Source organism: Schistocerca americana, chromosome 1, assembly GCF_021461395.2.
Source record: "Schistocerca americana isolate TAMUIC-IGC-003095 chromosome 1, iqSchAmer2.1, whole genome shotgun sequence".
Classification (NCBI taxonomy): domain Eukaryota; kingdom Metazoa; phylum Arthropoda; class Insecta; order Orthoptera; family Acrididae; genus Schistocerca; species Schistocerca americana.
The window spans coordinates 375798325-375821266 of NC_060119.1; the positions used below are offsets into that span (position 1 = coordinate 375798325).

At 42.2% G+C, this 22942-nt stretch overlaps 1 protein-coding gene across 1 annotated transcript in view; it reads right to left on the reverse strand.

The window, feature by feature from the left end:
- The window catches only part of LOC124622876 (carbonyl reductase [NADPH] 1-like), a 73650-nt gene extending 51742 nt beyond the window's left edge, over positions 1 to 21908 (reverse strand). The window contains exons 1-3 of the mRNA XM_047148672.1: positions 21762 to 21908; positions 870 to 998; positions 642 to 773 (exon numbers count right to left, since the gene is read on the reverse strand). Of these exons, the coding sequence (XP_047004628.1) occupies positions 642 to 773; positions 870 to 998; positions 21762 to 21776 (276 nt within the window). The 5' untranslated portion in view covers positions 21777 to 21908. The remainder of the gene's footprint in view (positions 1 to 641; positions 774 to 869; positions 999 to 21761) is intronic.
- Between the last annotated feature and the right edge of the window lie 1034 nt (positions 21909 to 22942).

Genomic DNA, 22942 nt, shown 5'->3' on the forward strand with positions numbered 1-22942 from the left:
CATTTCGCAGGTCAACGCATAGCTTCCACTTGTCAAGAACTCCTCCCCATCCCTTCCAAATTACACACAGAATGGTCATAATGCAGTGTTGTTTGCATGTCTGGGAGATTTTATATAACAGCAAGTTTAACTTCTCCACAGTGTCAGGAGTTTTAACATAGCTGGAACACAATTTTACAGGAATCTCTCTGCTGCAGTTACTACAGCGACGCAAGTCCCAATCACTTGATGACAATGAAATTACGACAATGAAACTCTCTCTCATTGCTATGGCACGCATTTAAGTTCGCAGTGATAACCCCTTATTCTACCTTGAAGTGTTCTGGCAATTCAATAACTGCTGCATGTGGCTGACAGTAGCAACTGGTCACAATTTTTTGACCACATTTAGTCTTCCATTTCACCCTGACTGGCAATCAGTCTCTATTTATACACTAAACATAAACTTGACAGCAATAAATAAACAACCTCCACTGGCTTCCATCAAAGTGATCAATAAATTTAAGTAGGAGAGAGTACCAAAAATAGATTGTCTATCATCTCTGCTAATTTTTCATGCTTGACATTACATATGAAATTGTTGTATAATATTGCTTTAAAAAGAAAAAGGTACTGGTTTTGTTATATCAGTATCTGTTTACCTTATATGCTATAGCAGCATTGTTTACAAGTACATCAAGTCCTCCATATTTTTCTTTTATGTAGTCCCGAAATCTTTGTATGCTTTCTAAGTTATCTATATCAAGCTGATGAAATTTTGGATTTAATCCATTCTGAAACAGAAATTTTGCTTAATTATACACACAATTTTATACAGTGATATAACGGAAAAATAATGCAGTATAATGAAGTACGTATGGTTATCACACCTTTTTTAATTCTTCAATAGCCTTCAGACCACGTGTCTCATCTCTTGCCGTGAGGTACACAGTGCCATCAAATTTTTCGCATAGACCACGGGCAATTGCAAAACCAATGCCTTTGTTTCCACCAGTAACCTTAACAGAAGTTATATATTAACATTATAACACTTTTGCACATGAGTGTGTTAGAAAAAAGCAAAACAGAATAACAAACACTGTTAGCAAATTAGCAGAAAGGTATAAAGTTGTCAAATACTAGCATGAAAAGAATACAAAAAATGGAGTACTTATTTGTTTCTTTTCATCAACATTATGGGAACATTGAAAACAAATTAATCACAGAACAATCAGACTATTGTGGTGGTACATAATAATATATTTACACATAGGACTGTATCTGCAGTCAGTTAAGTCCACATTAATTGCAGGATGGCTACATCGCAGTTACATGCCTCTCCGTTACCATTTTCTGATGGCACCTAAAGCTGAGTACTAAGTTGCAATCGAATGACAAGTTAAGGACCTACATCATCTTGAAATGGCAAACATCTTCAACACATTTATTGTAATTGTAACAGATGAACTGATAAAATGGATGAAAGAAGAAAAACGCCACATATCACACATATTAGGCATACAACTGCATTCATCACAGCAACAGAGATAGAAGTTTTAAGTCTAATAAAGCAATTAAAAGTAAAATATTCATCTGTTTTAGATGATGTTATATCACGTCTCATAAAATAATGCAGGGAAAGCCTGCTAAAAAGCTCACACCTGTTCAATGCCACAATAAAGGAATGTGTTTTTCCATATTAATTAAAAGCATGTAAAGCAAAACCAATACTAAAGAAAGGTAACAGAGGTGAATTGGGAAACTACAGACCAATACAAATGATTTCCACATTTACAAAAATCTTCAGAATTATAATAAAGACTAGAAATGTAAGCTTTATAACAAAATTTAAAATACTACAATCATCACAACATTGTTCCAGAGAAGATAAGTCAACAAGAACAGCACCAACAGCTTTTGTTGAACATGTTAAGAGTTCACTTGACAGAAACTGAAGACTTACGGAATCTTCATGGACCAGTTTAAAACACATCACTATACGGATCTTTGTTGTAACAGTAGGGGATGTGTGGAAAATGAAATGACATAATAAAACTGTACTTCATGAAAGGGAAGCAATGCATAGAAATCAGGACATAATTGTGGGGAAAATACAACAAATTAAAAATCTGAGCTAAATCTGTCAAATATAATGTGCTGCAAGTTTCCATACTCCAACTACAGTCAACACTATTTATTCTTTACGTGAATGATTTCTCACACAACGTTGTCACTGTTGTGGACTTCAGTCCGAAGATTGGTTTGATGCAGCTCTCCATGCTAGTCCATTCTATGGAAGTTTCTATATCTATGAATAACTATTGCAACTAAACCTGCTTATGTATTCATCCCTTGGTCTCCATCAACAATTTTAGCCCCCTCCCCCCATATATACAAACTTTTCCATTACCAAACTGATGATCTGTTCATGCCTCAGGATGTTTCCTAGCAGCCACTCCCTTATTTTAATTACGTAGCGCCTACATTTTCTTTTCCTCCAAACTAATTCAGTACCTCCTCATTAGTTAACTCAGCATACCCTTCTAATCTTCAGCATGCTTCTGTAGCACCATATTTCAAATGTTTCTACTTTCTTCTTGTTGGAACTGCTTATTGTTCATGTTTAACTTCTGCACAAGGCTATATCCCAGACAGATATTTTCGGAAAGGACTTCCTAACACTTTACTGTATGATTAAATGATGATGGCGTCCTCTTGGGTAAAATATTCCGGAGGTAAAATAGACGCCCATTCGGAACTCCGGGCGGGGACTACTCAGGAGGACGTCGTTATCAGGAGAAAGAAAACTGGCGTTATACGGATCGAAGCGTGGAATGTCAGATCCCTAAATCGGGCAGGTAGGTTAGAAAATTTAAAAAGGGAAATGGATAGGTTAAAGTTATATATAGTGGGAATTAGTGAAATTCGGTGGCAGGAGGAGCAAGACTTTTGGTCAGGTGAATACAGGGTTATAAATACAAAATCAAATAGGGGTAATGCAGCAGTAGGTATAATAATGAATAAAAAAATAGGAGTGCAGATAAGCTACTACAAACAGCATAGTGAACGCATTATCGTGGCCAAGATAGACACGAAGCCCACGCCTACTACAGTAGTACAAGTTTATATGCCAACCAGCTCTGCAGATGATGAAGAAATTGATGAAATGTATGATGAAATAAAAGAAATTATTCAGGTCGTGAAGGGAAACAAAAATTTAATAGTCATGGGTGACTGGAATTCGACAGTAGGAAAAGGAAGAGAAGGAAACGTAGTAGGTGAATATGGATTGGGGCTAAGAAATGAAACAAGAAGCCGCCTAGTAGAATTTTGCACAGAGCATAACTTAATCATAGCTAACACTTGGTTCAAGAATCATGAAAGAAGGTTGTATACGTGGAAGAACCCTGGAGGTACTAAAAGGTTTCAGATAGATTATATAATGGTAAGACAGAGATTTAAGAACCAGGTTTTAAATTGTAAGACATTTCCAGGGGCAGATGTGGACTCTGACCACAACCTATTGGTTATGAACTGTAGATTAAAACTGAAGAAACTGCAAAAAGGTGGGAATTTAAGGAGATGGGACCTGGATAAACTGAAAGAACCAGAGGTTGTACAGAGTTTCAGGGAGAGCATAAGGGAACAATTGACAGGAATGGGGGAAAGAAATACAGTAGAAGAAGAATGGGTAGCTTTGAGGAATGAAATAGTGAAGGCAGCAGAAGATCAAGTAGGTAAAACGATGAGGGCTAGTAGAAATCCTTGGGTAACAGAAGAAATACTGAATTTAATTGACGAAAGGAGAAAATACAAAAATGCAGTAAGTGAAGCAGGAAAAAAGGAATACAAACGTCTCAAAAATGAGATCGACAGGAAGTGCAAAATGGCGAAGCAGGGATGGCTAGAGGACAAATGTAAGGATGTAGAGGCTTATCTCACTAGGGGTAAGATAGATACTGCCTACAGGAAAATTAAAGAGACCTTTGGAGAAAAGAGAACCACTTGCATGAATGTCAAGAGCCGAGATGGACACCCAGTTCTAAGCAAAGAAGGGAAAGCAGAAAGGTGGAAGTGGGTCTATACAGGGGCGATGTTCTCGAGGACAATATCATGGAAATGGAAGAGGATGTAGATGAAGATGAAATGAGAGATATGATACTGTGTGAAGAGTTTGACAGAGCACTGGAAGACCTGAGTCGAAACAAGGCCCCGGGAGTAGACAACATTCCATTAGAACTACTGACAGCTTTGGAAGAGCCAGTCCTGACAAAACTCTACCATCTGGTGAGGAAGATGTATGAGACAGGCGAAATTCCCTCAGACTTCAAGAAGAATATAATAATTCCAATCCCAAAGAAAGCAGGTGTTGACAGATGTGAAAATTATCGAACTACCAGTTTAATAAGTCACAGCTGCAAAATACTAACGCGAATTTTTTACAGACGAATGGAAAAACTGGCAGAAGCCGACCTCGGGGAAGATCAGTTTGGATTCCGTAGAAATGTTGGAACACGTGAGGCAATACTGACCCTGCGGCTTATCTTAGAGGAAAGATTAAGGAAAGACAAACCTATGTTTCTAGCATTTGTAGACTTGGAGAAGGCTTTTGACAATGTTGACTGGAATACTCTCTTTCAAATTCTGAAAGTGGCAGGGGTAAAATATAGGGAGCGAAAGGCTATTTACAATTTGTACAGAAACCAGATGGCAGTTACAAGAGTTGAGGGACATGGAAGGGAAGCAGTGGTTGGTAAGGGAGTAACGCAGGGTTGTAGCCTCTCCCCGATGTTGTTCAATCTGTATATTGAGCAAGCAGTAAAGGAAACAAAAGAAAAGTTCGGAGTAGGTATTAAAATCCATGGAGAAGAAATAAAAACTTTGAGGTTCGCCAAAGACATTGTAGTTCTGTCAGAAACGGCGAAGGACTTGGAAGAGCAGTTGAATGGAATGGACAGTGTCTTGAAAAGAGGGTATAAGATGAACATCAACAAAAGCAAAACAAAGATAATGGAATGTAGTCAAATTATGTAGGGTGATGTTGGGGGAATGAGACTAGGAAATGAGACACTTAAAGTAGTAAAGGAGTTTTGCTATTTGGGGAGCAAAATAACTGATGATTGTCGAAGTAGAGAGGATATAAAATGTAGACTGGCAATGGCAAGGAAAGTATTTCTGAAGAAGAGAAATTTGTTAACATCGAGTATTGATTTAAGTGTTAGGAAGTCGTTTTTGAAAGTATTTGTATGGAGTGTAGCCATGTATGGAAGTGAAACTTGAACAATAAATAGTTTAGACAAGAAGAGAATAGAAGCTTTCGAAACGTGGTGCTACAGAAGAATGCTGAAGATTAGATGGGTAGACCACCACAACAACAACATTAACAACAACACTTAAATTTATATTAGATGTTAAGAAACTCCTCTTTTTCAGAAATTCTATAACCAGTCCACATTTTATATTTTCTCCACTTCGAACATCAACTGTTATTTTGCTACCAAGTAGCAGGGCTCATCTTCTACTTTTAGTGTCTCATTTTCTAATTCAACTCCTTCATCATCAGCTAATTAAATTTGACTAATTCCATAACTCTTACTTTACCTTTGGTAGTGTTAGTCTTATAACCTTTTTTCAAGACACTATCCATTCGATTCAATTGCTTTTCCGAGTCCTTTGCTGCCTCTATCAGAATTATAGTACAATGTCTTTGGCAAACTTCAGAGTTTTAAATTCTTTTCCCTCTCCAAATTTCTACTTGATTTCCTTTACTGATAACTCAATGTAAAGACTGAATAACATTGGGGATAGGCTACAACCCTGTCTCACTCCCTTTTCAACTATTGCTTCCCTTTCATACCCTATGACTCTTATAATTGTTGTCTGGTATCCGTACAAGTATTAAACAACCTTTAGTTTCCTGTATTTTGTCACTGCTATATTTCAAAGAGTGTATTCCGGTCAAAAGCTTTCTCTAAATCTACAAATGGTATAAATGCAGTTTTGCCTTTCTTCAGTCAGTCTTCTATATAAGCCGCAGGGTCAGTATTGCCTTGCAAGTTCTTACATTTCTCCAGAACCAAAACATCTTTGTCAAGGTCAACTTCTACTTGTTTTCCAATTCTTCTGTAAATAATTTGCGTTAGTATTTTGCAAGTATGATTTATTTAATTGATAGTTCAGTAATTATCACACCTGCACGCACACTAACCTTCTTTGGAACTGGAATATGTATACTCATCTTGAAGTCTGCGTACCATACGGAATAGGACAGGCAGTCCAATGAAGGCCGAACACCTACACAACGGGACCATGGAAGGGTTATATTCAGAAGTAATCATCACACACGTTAAGACATTTAACCAACTGGGAAAGGAGATGACCAATTCCCATTTCATAGAACATGGTCAGCCACCCCCTCCCCCCTAGTTTTTGAGTCTTCTGTCTTCTGACTGGTTTCATGTGGTCCGACATGGATTCCTCTCCTGTGCCAACCTCTTCCTCTCTGAGTACCACTTGCAACCTATGTCCTCAATTATTCGCTGGATGTATGTCAGTCTTATGTCTTCGGGACCGATGACCGTAGCAGTCTGGTCCCTTTAATCCCCACAAACCAACCACTCTTATGTCTTCCTCTACAGTTTTTGTCCTCTACAGCTCCCTCTGATACCCTGGAATTCATTCCCTGATGCCTTAACAGATATCCTATAATCCTGTCCCTTCTCCTTGTCAGTGTTTTCCACATATTCCTTTCCTCTCTGATTTTGCACAGAACTTCTTCATTCCTTCATTATAATTCTATCTAATTTTCAATATTTGTCTGTAGTACCACATCACAAATACTTCAATTCTTTTATGTTCCAGTTTTCCCACCGTCCGTGTTTCTCTGCTATACAATGCCGTAGTCCAACATACCTTCTCAGAAATTTCTTCCTCAAATTAAGGCCTATGTTTGATACTAGGAGAATTCTCTTGGTCAGTAATGCATTTTTTGCCAGTGCTAGTCTGCTTCTGATGTCCTCCTTGCTCCATCCGTCATTGGTTATTTTGCTGTCTACGAAGTAGAATTCCTTAACTTCATCTACTTCATGACTATCAGTCCTGATGTTAAGTTTCTAGCTGTTCTCATTTCTGTTGCTCCTCATTACTTTAGTCTTTCTTCGATTTACTCTCAATCCATAGTCTGTAATCATTAGACTGTTCATTCAGCAGCTCATGTAATTCTTCATCACTTTCACTAAGGACAGAATTGATATCAGCGAATTGGATCACTGATATCCTTTCACCTTTATTTTTAATTCCGCTCCTGAACCTTTCTTTTATTTCCATCTCTGCTTCTTCGATGTACAAATTTAACATTAGGGGCAAAAGACTAGATCCCTGTCTTACATCCTTTTTAATCTGAGCACTTCTTTCTTGATCATTCACTCTTGGTTCTTGTACATACTGTATGTTACCAGTCTCTCCCTACAGCTAACCCCTATTTTTCTTAGAATTTAGAGCATCTGACCCACTTCACATTGTTGAATGCTTTTTCCAGGGCAACAAATCCTATGAATGTGTCTCGATTTATCTTTAGTCTTGCTTCCACTATCAACTACAATGTCAGAATTGCTTCTCTTGCCTTTACCTTTCCTAATACCAAACTGATCGTCATCTAACACATCCTCAATTTTCTTTTCCATTCTTCTGTATATTATTCTTGTCAGCAACTTGGATGCATGAGCTGTTAAGCTGATTGTGCTGTAATTCTCACACTTTTCAGCTCTTGCAGTCTTTGGAACTGTGTGGAAGATATTTTTCCAAAAGTCAGATGGTATGTCACCAGACTCATACATTCTACACACCAATGAGAATAGCCGTTTTGCTGCCACTTGCCCCAATGATTTCAGAAATTCTGATGGAATGCTATCTGTCCCTTCTGCCTTATATGACCTTAAGTCCTTTAAGCTCTCTTAAATTCTGATTATAAAATTGGATCTCCTATCTCTTCTACAGTACATCACCTCCTGTTACTTCTTCTATCACATCAGACAAATCTCCCCCCTCAGAGAGGCCTTCAATGTACTCTTTCCACCTATACTCTGTCGCTCCTCGGCATTTAACAGTGGAATTCCCATTGCATTCCTAATATTACCACCCTTGCTTTTCATTTCACCAAAGCTTATTTTGACTTTCCTATATGATGAGTCAGCCTTTCCGACAATCATTTCTTTTTCGATTTTTTCACATTTTTCATTGCAGCCATTTCATCTTAACTTCCCTGCACTTCCTATTTATTTCATTCCTCAGCAACTTGTATTTCTGAACTTCACTGAACATTTTTGTACTTCCTTCTTTCGTTGATCAGCTGAAGTATGTCTTCTGCTACCCATGGTTTCTTTGCAGTTACCTTCTCTGTACCTATATTTTTCTTCCCAAAGTCTGTGATTGCCCTTTTCAGAGATGTTCATTCCTCTTCAACTGAACTGTCTATTGAGCTATTCCTTAATGCTGTATCTATAGCCTTGGAGAACTTCAAGCATACCTCGTTGTTCCTTAGTACTTTCATATCTCATTTCTTTGTGTATTGATTCTTCCTGACTAATCTCTCAAACTTCAGCCTACTCTTTATCACTAATACATTGTGATCTGAGTCTATGTGTGCACCTTACAATCCAGTATCTGATTTCAGAATCTCTGTGTGATCATGATGTAATCTAATTGAAATTTACCCGTATCACCTGGTCTTTTCCAAGTATACCTCCCCCTCTTGTTATTCTTGAACAGAGTATTCGCTATTATTAGCCGAAATTTATTACAGGACTCACTTGGTCTTTCTTATCTCCCAGTCCTTGTCCCAAGCCCATATTCTCCAGTAACCTTTGCCCTACTCCTTCCCCTACAATTGCATTCCAGTCCTCCATGAGTATTAGATTTTCGTTTCCCTTTACGTACTGTATTATGCAGTCAGTATCCTCATATACTTTCTCTATCTCTTCAACTTCAGCTTGTGACATCGGCATGTATACCTGCACTATTGTTGTCAGTGTTGGTTTGCTGTTGATTCTGATAAGAACAACCCTATCACTGAACTGTTCACAGTAATTCACTCTCTGGTCTCCCTTCCTATTCATAATGAATCCTACTCCCATTATAGCATTTTCTGCTGCTGTTAATATTACCCTATATTCATCTGACCAGAAATCCTTGTCTTCTTTCTATTTCTTTTCACTGACCCCTACTGCATCTAACTTGAGCCTTTGCATTTCCATTTTCAGATTTTCTAGCTTCCCTACTATGTTCAAGCTTCTGACATTCCATGCCCTGACTCATAGAACATTATCCTTTCATTGGTTACTCAATCTTTTCTCATGGACATCACCCCACTGGCAGTCACCTCCCGAAGATCCGAATGGGGGACTACTCCAGAATCTTTTGCCACTGGAGAGATCATCATGACACTTTCAATTACAGGCCACATGTCCTGTGGATACACATTGTGTGCCTTTAACGTAGCGGTTTCCACTGTGTTCTGCATCCTCATGTTGTTGATCATTGCTGATTCTTCCACCTTTACGGGCAGTTTCCCACCCCAAGAACAAGAGAGTTCCCTGAAACTATGTCCACTCCTCTGTTTTCTTTGACAAAGCCACTGTTAGAATGAGTGTGACTTCTTACATAATCAAAATTTAAGCAGTGGTGTGTTTTGAAACCTGGACCGAGGACATTTTGATTACTAATCAAAGGCGCTACACCTAGACAATGGGCGGAGCCGCTTACGGTTCTACAAACGCACCCACTCCTGTACTTCCTCGTCTGACTGAAACTACCACCCTCACAAGTCTTTCTTCAGGTCACCAAAGAGGTGAAAATCACATACTGAATGAACCAGGCTGTACAGAGTATGTCACAGTGTTTCCTGACCAATTTGCTGAAACATAGCCTTCGTACAATTGGCAAAACAAGGGCAGGCATTATCATGCAACAGATAGAGTCTGTCCAACAGCATTCCAACAGCAGAGGGCAAATGGCAAAAACCAACAGTGAAAACGTCCTACATCTCCCCCACCAAAGATATCCAAAGCTGTTCACACAAGTTCTGGAAAAGTCTTGATAACCTCCTTCGACTCCAGCGGACCTCTACTCTTTGAATTCCTCAAGTGTGGAACCACAATCAATCTGCAGCACTATGATGAAACTTTGCACTTTGTTTAGTTTTGCAGAAACTGCGACGCACCATAATGTCAAATTGCAGGAATGTTGTCAGATGGGATCACCCTGTTGTATGATAACACCCACATCCACACTATCAATCAATATGGTTGGGAAACACAGCGACATCTCTCATATAGCCCAGAACTTTCATTGTATGATTTTCACATCCTAGGTGACCTGAAGGAAGACATGCCTGGATGTTAGTTTCAGTCCAATGAGGAAATACCAGCTTGGGTGCAGTTGTGGATCTGTCAGCAGCCAACCGTGTTCTATGAAAAACGAATTGACTGTCTCATCTCCCAGTGGGATATATCCCTTAATGCATGTGGTGATTACTTTTGAATGGAACTATTCTGCTGTCCCATTGTGGCAGGTCTTCAGTTTTCCCCTTATAGTTTTTCAAGTTTTTTCAAGCTGGTTCTCACCAAGGTCTCAGTAATTCTGAGGGACTGTCACCGATTCCAAGTGTCTTGTTTTGACTGAGGTCATATAGTGTTATGTCAAATTCTTCTAACAGTATTGTATCTATAATTTCACCTTCAACTACTTCCTTTTCCCTTTTTGTAACATTGCCTTCAAGCTATTTTCCCTTGCATGGGCCTTGTCTATATTCCTTCCAGATTTCAATTTTCCCTTCTTTGCATAGTACTGATCTGTCATCTGAACTCTTGATATTCATACATACTTCAATCTTCCTGTAGATGGCATACATTTTTCTCGTAGATATGATTGATTCTACACCCTTTCTATACCATTCCTGCTACACCATTTTGCACTTCCTGCCAATCTAATTTTTTTAGACATTTTTACATTTTCTCCTTTTGTCAACTAGATTTACACATTACCCCAGGATTTCTACTGAACTTTGTTTTTTAGCCTATTTGATCCTTTGCTACCTTCACTATTTCATGTCTCAATGATACCTACTAATCATCTATTGTGTTACTAACCCCTGTTTCAGTAAATCATTGCCTAATGCTGCCTCTGAAACTTGCAACCACCTCTGGTTCTTTCAACTTATACAGGTCCCATCTCCCTGTTATAACCTTTAATCCTAATAAATTGCGTGGATATACAACGTAGAGCAATAGCGAGTTACATGCTACCAACTCCGAATCTGTCACTCAACTCCCGTGCCGTGACACGCGGCCGGCGCCGTTCATAGCCAGGTAGCGCTCCCGCGCTCGGCCGAGCTGCGGAGCGCCTCTATCGCCGTGTTCGCGTACTGACTTAGTGGCACTTTTAAATCTCGTGGCACTGTCACAACACTTTTCCCCCCTTGAAAAAAAAACACTCTCACTTCCTTGGAGACACGGATAGTGCGGAGACATCCATGGCCTCTTGGGAAGCCCCGAGAAGATCCCGCGGAGAAACATGAGAGTATGGTCGAAAATGTCCAGGACGGAATCTTGCGCGTCGAACGTGCCTACTGGACGAGATGATGGGTGAAAACTCCGAAGCAGCATCCATAGGTGTCGTGGACCTGGGGGTGAGCTCCAGCGAGATGGGTCTCGGAGAAGGCGGCATCGCGACTGGGGCCGGTTCCAGCGTACTCTGAAGCGGTAGCGGTAGCGACGTCGGCTGCAGCAACACGCACGGAAGATCGGCAGCAGCGACAGGACTGGCTTCTCGGGCTGGTGGAGGCGAAAGAAGGGGCGGTGGCACCGGCGTGGCCACCACTCGTGAGCGCATCTGGTCGTAATGGCGAACAACCATGCCGTCGTCCATACGTATTTCACAAAGCCGGCGGCCGCGAAGAACCTTGACCACCCCTGGAATCCATTTAGGGTGAGATCCATACCCTCGTGCCCACACGTCGGCGCCCACCGAGTATTTGCCCGCACTAGGGGACACAGTACAAGGCCAGACAGGGTGAAGCAGGTGCAGTAGAGTGCGCGGTTGGCGGCCATGCAAGAGTTCAGCAGGGCTGCGATCACCCAGAGGCGTGAAGCGATAAGAACTCAGAAATTGCAACAGAGCGTCATCTGTGGAAAAATCACTAAGGAATTTTTTCATCTGGCTTTTGAAAGTGCGGACAAGGCGCTCGACCTCCCCATTCGAATGCGGATGGAAGGGCGGTGCCGTAACATGATGAATCCCTTGTCTAGTACAAAAATCACGGAAGGCCTGCGAAGAGAACTGAAGGCCATTGTCCGTGACAATCGTGGATGGAAGACCTTCTAGCACAAAGATTTTGGACAAAGCCAGCGTCGTCGCCGCAGCGGTGGGCGACGGATATCGAACAACAAACGGAAACTTCGAGAAGGCGTCAATCAACAGTAGTCAATAAGTGCCGAGGAAGGGGCCGGCAAAGTCAGCGTGCACCCGGTCCCGCGGCTGCACCGGATCAGGCCAAGGAGAGGGCATTGTACGGGGTGCAGCCAGTTGTTGAGCACACTGACCACACGCAGCGACCATGTGGGCGATGTCCGAATCAATACCGGGCCAATAAACGTGCCTGCAGGCCAGGGACTTAGTCCGAGAAATCCCCCAATGGCCTTCATGCAATAGTTTGAGAACATCTTTGCGAAGAGAGGCTGGCACCACGACCCGAGGAGATGCGCCATCCGTGGCCAGAAGAACAACACCCTCACGAACAGACAGACAAAGGCGCAAGGCACGGTAGTTGCGAAGGAGATCCGATGCCCGGCCCTTGGTCCTGTCCAGCCAACCCCGTCGAACAAAACCGATCACCTGACCCAGGACTGGGTCCCGCGCAGTAGCCGACACGACCTGCGAACCTGTAAGTGGAAAAGCCTCGACCGCACGACGTTCTTCCTCATCAATGTGGAAACAGAGTAGTTCATCTCGATCGAAAACCGGGTCGGGGCCCATCGGCAAACGCGACAACGCGTCAGCGTTGGCGTGCTGGGCCGTGGCGATAGTGAATCTCATAGTGAAAACGAGATAAGTATAAGGCCCAACGTTGCAGGCGGTGAGCTGCCTTATACGGAAGCGACGCCGAGGGGCTGAACAGAGAGACCAGCGGCTTGTGGTCGGTGATGAGGTGAAACTTAGAACCATACAAAAAAACGCTGAACTTTTTTAGAGCATAAATGATAGCAAGTGCCTCCTTTTCGATTTGAGAGTAACACCGTTGGGCATCGTTGAGGGTCTTGGAAGCGTAGGCGATGGGTCGTTCCAACCCATCCTCATACTGATGGGCGAGAACAGCCCCTAGGCCATACTGTTACACGTCAATCGCCAGAACCAAGTGCTAACCCGGATGGAATGTGGCAAGACAAGGTGCCGACTGCAAATGAGCCTTCAGGCGGACAAAAGCCTGCTCACACTTGTCGGACCAACAGAAAGGAACGTTTTTGCTTAACAGCTGATGCAGAGGATGAGCCACCGCCGCCGCGGATGGAATGAATTTGTGATAATAAGCACTCTTGCCTAGAAACGCCTGCAGTTCTTTGACCGTAGACGGCCGGGGTAGAGCGGTAATGGCCGCAACGTGCTGTCGTAGAGGACGTATACCCTCACGGGATAAGTGGAAACCAAGATACACAATGGAGGGTTGGAAGAACTGTGACTTGTCCAGATTGCACTTCAACCCAGCCGAATGCAGAACCCGAAACAGTGAACGCAAATTGCGAAGGTGCTCCTCAGTGGAGGCCCCCGTGACAACAATGTCATCCAGGTAGTTGATGCAGCCGGGAACGGAAGCCGCGAGCTGTTCCAAAAACCGCTGAAAAATGGCCAGCGCGCTAGTGACGCCAAATGGTAACCGCTGGTACTGATACAACCCACAAGGAGTGTTGATGACGAGAAAGTCCTTGGAAGACGCATCCAACGGCAACTGGTGGTACGCCTCCGATAAGTTTGGAAAAGAACTGGCCCCCAGCGAGCTTGGTAAATAACTCCTCAGGACGGGGAAGAGGATAAGTGTCAATGAGGCTCTGAGCATTGACAGTGGCTTTAAAATCACCACACAATCGCAGACTCCCGTTTGGTTTAGAAACCACCACGATTGGCGATACCCATTCACTGGAGGTAACAGGAAGGAGAATCCCCGAAGCTGTTAACCTGTCTATCTCAGCCTTGACAGGTGCACGCAACGCCATCGGAATAGGGCGTGCCCGGAAAAACTTAGGGCGAGCTGTAGGTTTAAGAGTACTGTGGGCTTCAAAATTCTTGGCACGACCCAGGCCAGCAGAGAACACGGACGAGAATTCAGAACACAATCCATCCAGCTGTTGATACGGAATATCCTCAGATATGAGGTGCACCTCATCATCAATGGAGAACCTGAACAACTGGAAAGCATCATAACCGAACAGGTTTTCAGTGCCCGCATGATCCACCACATAAAACGTGAGGGGCCTAACAACTGACTTGTAGGCAGTGGAAGCATCAAACTGGCCAATGATAGGAATTTTCTGCTTATTATAAGTTCACAGATTTCGCGTAACTGGAGACAAGGGAGGGGAGCCCAACTTCAAATACGTGCGAGAATTAATGAGAGTTACTGCAGAGCCAGTGTCCACTTGCATGCGAATGTCTTTATCCAGAACACGAACAGTAACAAACAACTTATTTGTTTGAGAAAGCACACAGTTAACATCCATGTCCGATGCCTCGTCCTCGTCGACAGGAACTATAGGGGACTGACACACAGAAGCAATGTGGCCTTTTTTCCTACATGAATTACACGTGGCCCAACGTTTTGGACACGCGGCCCTGTCATGTTGTACGAAACAACGTGGACAAGAAGGAAGTGCGGAACGAACCTGCTTCTGTGGTTGCTGTTTTCGCTGCGAGCGTGGCGGCCCAACGCGACGTTGTTGACGCGAGTGAACCGCCACCACATCGTCGGTCCCCTGGGAAACAGGCAAATTGTCCCTGTCGAAAGTGGTCTGTATAGCGCCTACATCACACCACGCGCCTATTTGCGCACCAGCAGCGTGAGACACTTCAAAAGATTGAGCGATGCTTAGAACTTCCGACAACGACGGGTTTGGCAGTTGTAAGGCATGTTGCCGAACTTCTTTATCAGGAGCAAGCCGTAGAAAAGCATCCCTAACCACTGAATCAGCATAAGACTCATGATGAGTGTCCGTGACAAACTGACATTTCCTACTCGGACCGTGTAGTTCCACCACCCAAGCCCGGTAAGATTGATGGGGCTGTTTACGACACCGGTAGAACGCCACGCGGGCGGCAACAACGTGGGTGTTTTTTCGGTAATAGTTAGACAATAAGTCACACATTTCTTGGAAGGACAGAGAGGCAGGTTCCCGCAGCGGGGCTAACTGAGATAGCAGCTGATAGATCCGTGGGGAAATCCAAGATAGAAACAACTACTTACGCATAGGAGCGTCGACTACGCCGAAAGCCAAGAAGTGTTGCCGCAAACACTTCTCATAATCCTCCCAGTCTTCAGCGGCCTCGTCGTAAGGAGGGAACGGAGGCGGAGAAGAGGAAGCCAGACAATGAGTAAGCGACGTCGACAATGCCTGAATAGCAGCTGTCAGCTGTGTTTGCTGTTCAATGAGCACTTGCATAAGCTGTTCCATGTCTGCCCCGACACGAACACACAAATCCACAACGCAGGAACAAAAATATCCGACCTCGTCGCCAAAAAGTGTTATAACCTTTAATCCTAATAAATTGCGTGGATATACAACGTAGAGCAATAGCGAGTTACATGCTACCAACTTCGAATCTGTCACTCAACTCCCGTGCCGTGACACGCGGCCGGCGCCGTTCATAGCCAGGTGGCGCTCCCGCGCTCGCCGAGCGCCTCTATCGCCGTGTTCGCGTACTGACTTAGCGGCACTTTTAAATCTCGTGGCACTGTCACAACACTCCCTAATTTCCTACCTTTCTCGATTTTTTTCTGTTTTAATCTGCAGTTATAAACACTAAATTATGGCCAGAGTCTACATCTGCCCCTGGACATACACAGCTCAAGAAAAATTAGGGGAACACATTTATCAACATCCGGTATGTTGAATGCATTCGGATACAGGAGGTATCCATGGTCTTGTTGCACAGCTTGAGATCTTTATTAACAATGTATGCAACAGCTAAAGCCACTCATCTTCTATGTGTTGTGTTACGGTATCAGGCAACCTCTCAGAAGAAAGTGAGTACAGGTGTCCCAGTGTTCTCTAGTGAGGCACACAGATGGCAGTTGTAACTTGATGACCTTGTATTCAACAAGCACGTGCAAGGCAACATCCTAATGCAGTGAAAGTTACAAGGGCACTGTGTTTGATCCAAGAAGGTGGGTTTTCCATCATGTTGCGGCAGATGCCCATGTCCTCCACCTGTCATACATAGACTGTGGCAACACTAAAAGGAGAAAAACCCATGAGAAGGCCAATGTTGGCCATATCTATGTTGTATGTCTATTGTCAAAGCACTGAAATACAGCCTCAGAATGGCCACCGGAGCCACTGTGTCTGATCAGACTCTTAAGAGACAAGTTAGAGAAAGGACCTTTAAGACCCACACATGCTGTTCGAGTAACCCGCTTGACACAGCATCATCTTACAGGTCACTTTCAGTTCTGTCATCCTCATCTCAACAGGCAACTTCATCATTGGCAAAATGTGTTACTCACAAATTAATCACGATTTTCTCTGACTCAAGGTGATGGCCATGTTCATGTGTGGAGATGTCATGGTCAGCAGTACCTGCCACATGTTGCCCAGGAAACTGACACATTCAACCAAGGTTCTGTGATGGTGTGGGGAGGCATCAATGTCGCCAGCTGTACAGATCTTGTTGTTGTCCACGGTTGCCTTACAGATCCTGTTGAACCATGTGATATGCTGCTGCATATAGTGGCAGCCCTGAATTACTTATCATGCATGATAATGACAGGACCCATGAGGTGAGCATAACTAGGGATGTCTTGCCAATCCAGGATACTAAAGTAATGGAAAGTCCATGCTTGACAGATGTGTTTGTAGATGCCCTGTCCAACATGGCCTCTGTGAGAACTCTCAAAGCCTCTCACTGAAGATGGGAATGATCACAGAGTGAATTCCATAAACTTACATGGGGTATGCTATGTAGGTGTCAGGCAATGATAAACACATGCAGAAGACATACATATTGTTGAAGCTCTCAAAGTACAATGAAAAGCCCCTAGGATGAGGGGATGAATGATTGTTCTCATTTTGTTTTTGACAACTGTAAGACGTTTCAGTTCTTGTTATGTAAATGAACAAGGATATACACCTAGTTATATTACACTGCGTACTTAATTTGTGAAAGATAAAGGCATAATTTGGTAGTGTACTTAGACATCAATGATTGCTCAGTGGAGTACAGCAGATGCCTAAAGTCATGTTCTCTGAATTCTTTTGAACAGTATATTTTGCTGTTTAAAATCTGGTTTCAGAATGTATCATACCATTATGTAATCTAATTGAAACCTCCTATGTCACCAGGTCTCTTCCACATACGATTTTTAAACGTAGCGTTAGCGGTGATTAAATTACTATGTATACAAAATCCTACCAAGCAGTGTCTTCTTCCAGTTCTTTACCCCAGTCCATGCTCTCTCTATTCTCTCTGTTTTCTTACTAGCAAATTCCAGTCTCCCATCCCGATCAAATTTTCATTTCCCTTTTGTCTCATCATACATTCTTTTAAGATCTTCATCATTGGCATCTGCAGGTGGAGTTGTTGGTATATAAAGTTATGCTGTCATAGTGTGTGTTGCCTTCTTGCCTGTCTGGCCAATGATAATACATTCACTATACTATTCATAGAAACTTAGCCATATTCCTACTTTCTTCGTCATTACTGGAAACGCTTTTGCATTACCCCTATGTAATTGTGTGTTGATCAGAAGCCATGTTCATTCTCCCACCAAACTTCCCTGATTCCCACAGTATCTAATTTCAACCTACCCATCATCATTTTAAATTTTCTAACCTACCTACCAAATTAAGGGATCTTATATTACACGCTATGACTTGCAGAAAGTCTATTTTGTTTTTCCTGACGAGAGCATCCCAAGTCATCTCCACCCCAAGATCTGAATGGGGGACTACATTACATCCAGAATATTTTTCCCAATGGTGTGCCATCATCATTTAGACATACAGTAGAGCAGCATGCCTTTAGGTAAAATAATGGCTGTTGTTTCACCCTTTTTTGACCATTCACAGTACCAGCACAGCCAGGCAATGCTGAATAATGCTATGAAGTCAGATCAGTTACTGATCAAACTACTGAAAGACTGCTGTCCCTCTTTATGTTTGTCTTGTCTTTATACAGATACCCCTCTGTTCCTGTTGCACCTGTTTGTTGTTGAGGCACATAGCCTTGGCAATGTGCACGGTTCATAGGAAGCTCCCAGACAGTATAATACAGAAACTTATGACAGTTATCTATGCAGCTCAGAGCAAGGAGAAGCTTGAAAAAGAAACAGTCCTGATTACTGAAGATGCAAATGAGTAACTTCTTCAAAACAGTATTTTCATAAATCAGTCTAAAACAATGTATGCCGTGTTTTACACCAGAGCGAAAGGTACAGCATACATATTAATATAAATACAAAGTCAATTAAAGATGCAAGTAGCACAAACTTTTAACAACTATCATGATACCACAGATTTTCCTCATACGCAAAACAACTCACCAAACAGTAGAGATGATAAATCGATTACAGGCACTGAAAGCTTTACTGACATTCAAGCAAGGGTTTGGTGGTATCACCCCTTCTCCAGTCGCATCCAAAAATCTTGGTTGCAGTGAAAGACTGATCTGTAGTATATTCTGAGGTCTAGGTTGGGTTGGAAGGTGATAATTTGGTTGTGAGTCAGCATAGCCAACATTGTGAATGTCAAATACAGGTTGTGATAATAGACTGATCTGTATCATATCCTAATGTTTACATTTGTGCCATATTTAATGCATCCTTCATCATAAAAACAAACTATGAAGTAAATTCAGAAAACCTATATTAGATTATGGACAAGTCCCTGCTGAGTATTTTGAAGCATATTACTTACATGTTTCACACATAAAGAACAAAACAAAACAAAATTAGAAGGATGTACACACACCTGTACAACTACGTTGTGTCAGATGAACACACTTGCCAGGACCGTAGTCCAGCAGCTTAACTAGGGTGAGTGATTGTGTGGGGTGGAGTGCCTGAGGGGAGAAAGGAGGTAGAGGCATTAGGCACGTGGGGCAGTAATGTAACATGGCACCAACACTGGTGAGTTTGTGTAGCACAAAATGACGATGACATGGAGGAGTAGGCCTAGATTTGAAGTGGGTGACAATGCAGAGAAAAAGAAGTTCATGGGGATAAAGGAGTGGTGATGGACGAGTCAACTTACGATCCTAGGATAGCGTGAGTACAGGTAAGAGGCACAGCATGTTAAGCTGACATGACCATCAGCCAACTGTTCACCGGAATGAATGGCCAGCACCAAACTATCGACAAGAACAGAGCTGACCACCAAGTGGCACATCATGCTTCTGAGTATAACACACCTGATTTCAGTGGAACTGTGACACCTGGAATGTTCCCATCAACACCAACTTCTCTATGTTGAGGGGAACTGTCATTGTGACACATCCTCTGTCCCTTTAATCCTCTTGGTCTCAGTTCGTCCTAGCTACTCCCACCAAGCCCCAGGTCTCTAACTTCCACTCGTCCTGCACCCAAGCCTTCATCCCCAGCCTCCCTTTCCTCTGTTATGTCACTCTTCCCAATCCACTCCTTCACATCATCATCTTCATTATCATCACCATCATCATCATAATCATCATCACTGTGTGCTACATGTTCGCACTGGTGCCAGTTGTGTGTTGCATCCCCATTCCATGCACCTGCTGCTTTCACCCCGACCATAAACCACTCTTTTCCAACCTTCCCTCCCACTCCCTACCTCCTTTCTCTCCCACTCCATTAACCCAAGCTATTTGTTTTCTATGAGAACTTTCCATTACCATACTTAAAAACAATATTTGTAATTCAGAAAAGAGCAGTCAGGTATATAGCAATAATACCACCCAGATACTCCTGTAGACAAGCTATCATGCAGTATAATATTATGACAGTGTACTCACTATATATATATGTATACCAGAATATTATGGCTATGAGAACAAATGATATTCACATTCTTAAAAAAGACATACATGACCATGGAACAAGACAAAAGGAAAATTATTATGCAAGACAGTGAAATTTCAAACTGACAATAAGTGCTCCTGGTGAAGCGGGCGAAAGGGTTTTTAATAATCTACAAACCGCAGTTAGCTAAATGAAAGAAATTATTTTTTTTTTAAATCACGTAACCATCTCTCTCATGGTGAAATGTTAATACAGTTCAAGTGAGTATTTAAAAGGAAAGTAAATATCTTGTAACAGAAAATATGCAATAACCTTTTATGTGCTTGAAGGTGCAATGCTGTTTTTGGTTGTGCTTTACTGTGAACAAAAACAGTGCCTGGATGGTTCATTTTACAGCTTAGCCCTGTTTTCTTTTATTGCACATTTATTGTTTATACATTAACAGAAATAAATGCAGGAGGGGAAGAAAGACTCAAGGTCTGAATGACCATTTTTGATATGAATGAGCTGGTCAGATTCACAATGTGTCATGTCACATGCCACTTAACATATAACTGGTTAAATGACAATCTTGTCAAACAATGGGAAATCACTTCCATAATGTATGACAATCCTGTAGTAAATAAAAATTCCTACTCCATATCCCTGGGGGCGGAAATTGCCATCTAGAGTCCACGGACAAAGAATAAACAAATAAAATATAATGATGATGAGTAGGTCTTCACTCTAGAACACGAGCGGCGCCAGTCAGAAAGCGTTTCCTCTTTAGTGTGCACAGGTTGGAAACGCATCTGTTAGCCAATGGAAGAATTGTTTCATGCTATCACTGATAGGAAAGAAAAAGAGGTGACGTATTTAGAGTGCCAACTTTGAAACCATTTCATATTCTTTGTAGATCGGAGAAGATTATGCTGACACATGGACCGGCGTCATTAGACCAAGGTGTAGGTTATGATGGAAGACCGCGATTTGGTTACGAGTTGGTAAAGATGGCACATGAAATGTCAGGACACAAAGCTTAGCACCAGTTGGAGATCTCTTGTGTCTCACTGGAAGAACATGAATGTAATGAAACTCCTGGGCAAATTGAAACTCAAACTCTGGCACATGCCATTCAAATGCACGTTCTAGACAGTTGATCTACACGGGCATAAAGAATTAAAACGGGTCTTGCAAACAAAATGGGCGTATACCTATATTTATTTAATCACATGCAATGAATGTGAACAGAAACATAGTATACGATTATTCTCTGTTTTCTGGATAACGTACAATTTAAATTATTTTCAGACTTGAAGTAATAGCTAATTAAATGACTTTATTTTAACATAGTTTTTTTTTTTAGATTATGTAATGATACAATACACAGCAATCAAAATGTGTGATAAACAAACTAGCAGACAACTCAACTCCGAAGAATTCGTACTTAATATTTCGACTCCTTGCAGCTGCCCGTCACCGAAGAAAAAACATTTTCTACCATATAATTAAATTTTACTAATTTGTATATGGAAATTGTTCTTTTACATACCACAGCAACCTTCATTTTATCGAAAAAATTATTCCGAAAGCATTCAACTACACTTTTACCGCCAACGACCAAAGTAACTACAGATAAATAGAACCAAAGAGACAACGGACAACAATAGAACCAAAGAGACAACACGGACAAGGGACACAGTGACTTCCCAATTTTTATTTTAGTATACTTTAGGCCAGTCTACACACAGATCTGGGCATCTGTTGGCGAACATCACATCGCTGCAGGCATCACTTAAATCTGGTTTTTGAAACTTTGTAAGAAAGCTTTCACGAGGTAGTTTGAATATATTGCAAGTCTCGTTGTGCGTGAGGATTATGGCTTAATTACATATTCTTATTGTGGAATAACTGCGTTCAGGCGAGTCCTACATTCAATGCACTTTACTTTAATAATTAGTATGCTTCCAAATTACAGTAATCACAAGAAACATGAAAATAAAATTAACACAACTGAAGGAAACAATTCGTTGATTGAAGCTAAGAGAGTGAGAATCTCAGTAAATAATCAACAACGGAATAACATACAAGATAACTCAAAAACCACGGAACGTCCGTGTGCCACGGCAAGGAATAACCATGTCAGCCATCGCTCCTAGCGGCCAGCTAGCGAACTCAGCTGACACTGGCAAGCGATCAGCTGATCCCTCCCTGACAGGTGCGTGATCGCCTCTCGCCACGCAGACCACCTCCCCTTCAACCCCGCTGATGACCTCGATGTTGAGCGCCCATAAGCCACACACACGCCCTTCACCCCACCCCCGATTGGGAAGCGGAGCGTCGTCATCGTTAATTGCCAGGAAGTGCGCCCGGACTGCTTCTAACGTTGTAGCTGCGTCGCTCGGGTTGAAGGAGGTGGCTGTTCAGACATTGGCATTTATCGGTTATGGGGAATGTTACCATCTAAACATTTCTCCAAGACAAGCGCTGGTTTAACTCGGTCGATAGACACAGTGTTTCTCTTGCCATTAACCTAAATGTCCATTGTTTTGTCTTGCTACTACACTGTGTGGTCCAGTATGTGGTGGCTTGAGTGTGGGCTTGTTTCGTAGTATGATGTGGATGCAACACTTCAACTCTTTATGAACGAACGTTGCTTCATGCCATGTCGTGACATTGGTTGCGGTCGCATGTGCGAGATCCGATCTCTCAAATGTGCTATGCACTGCAGTG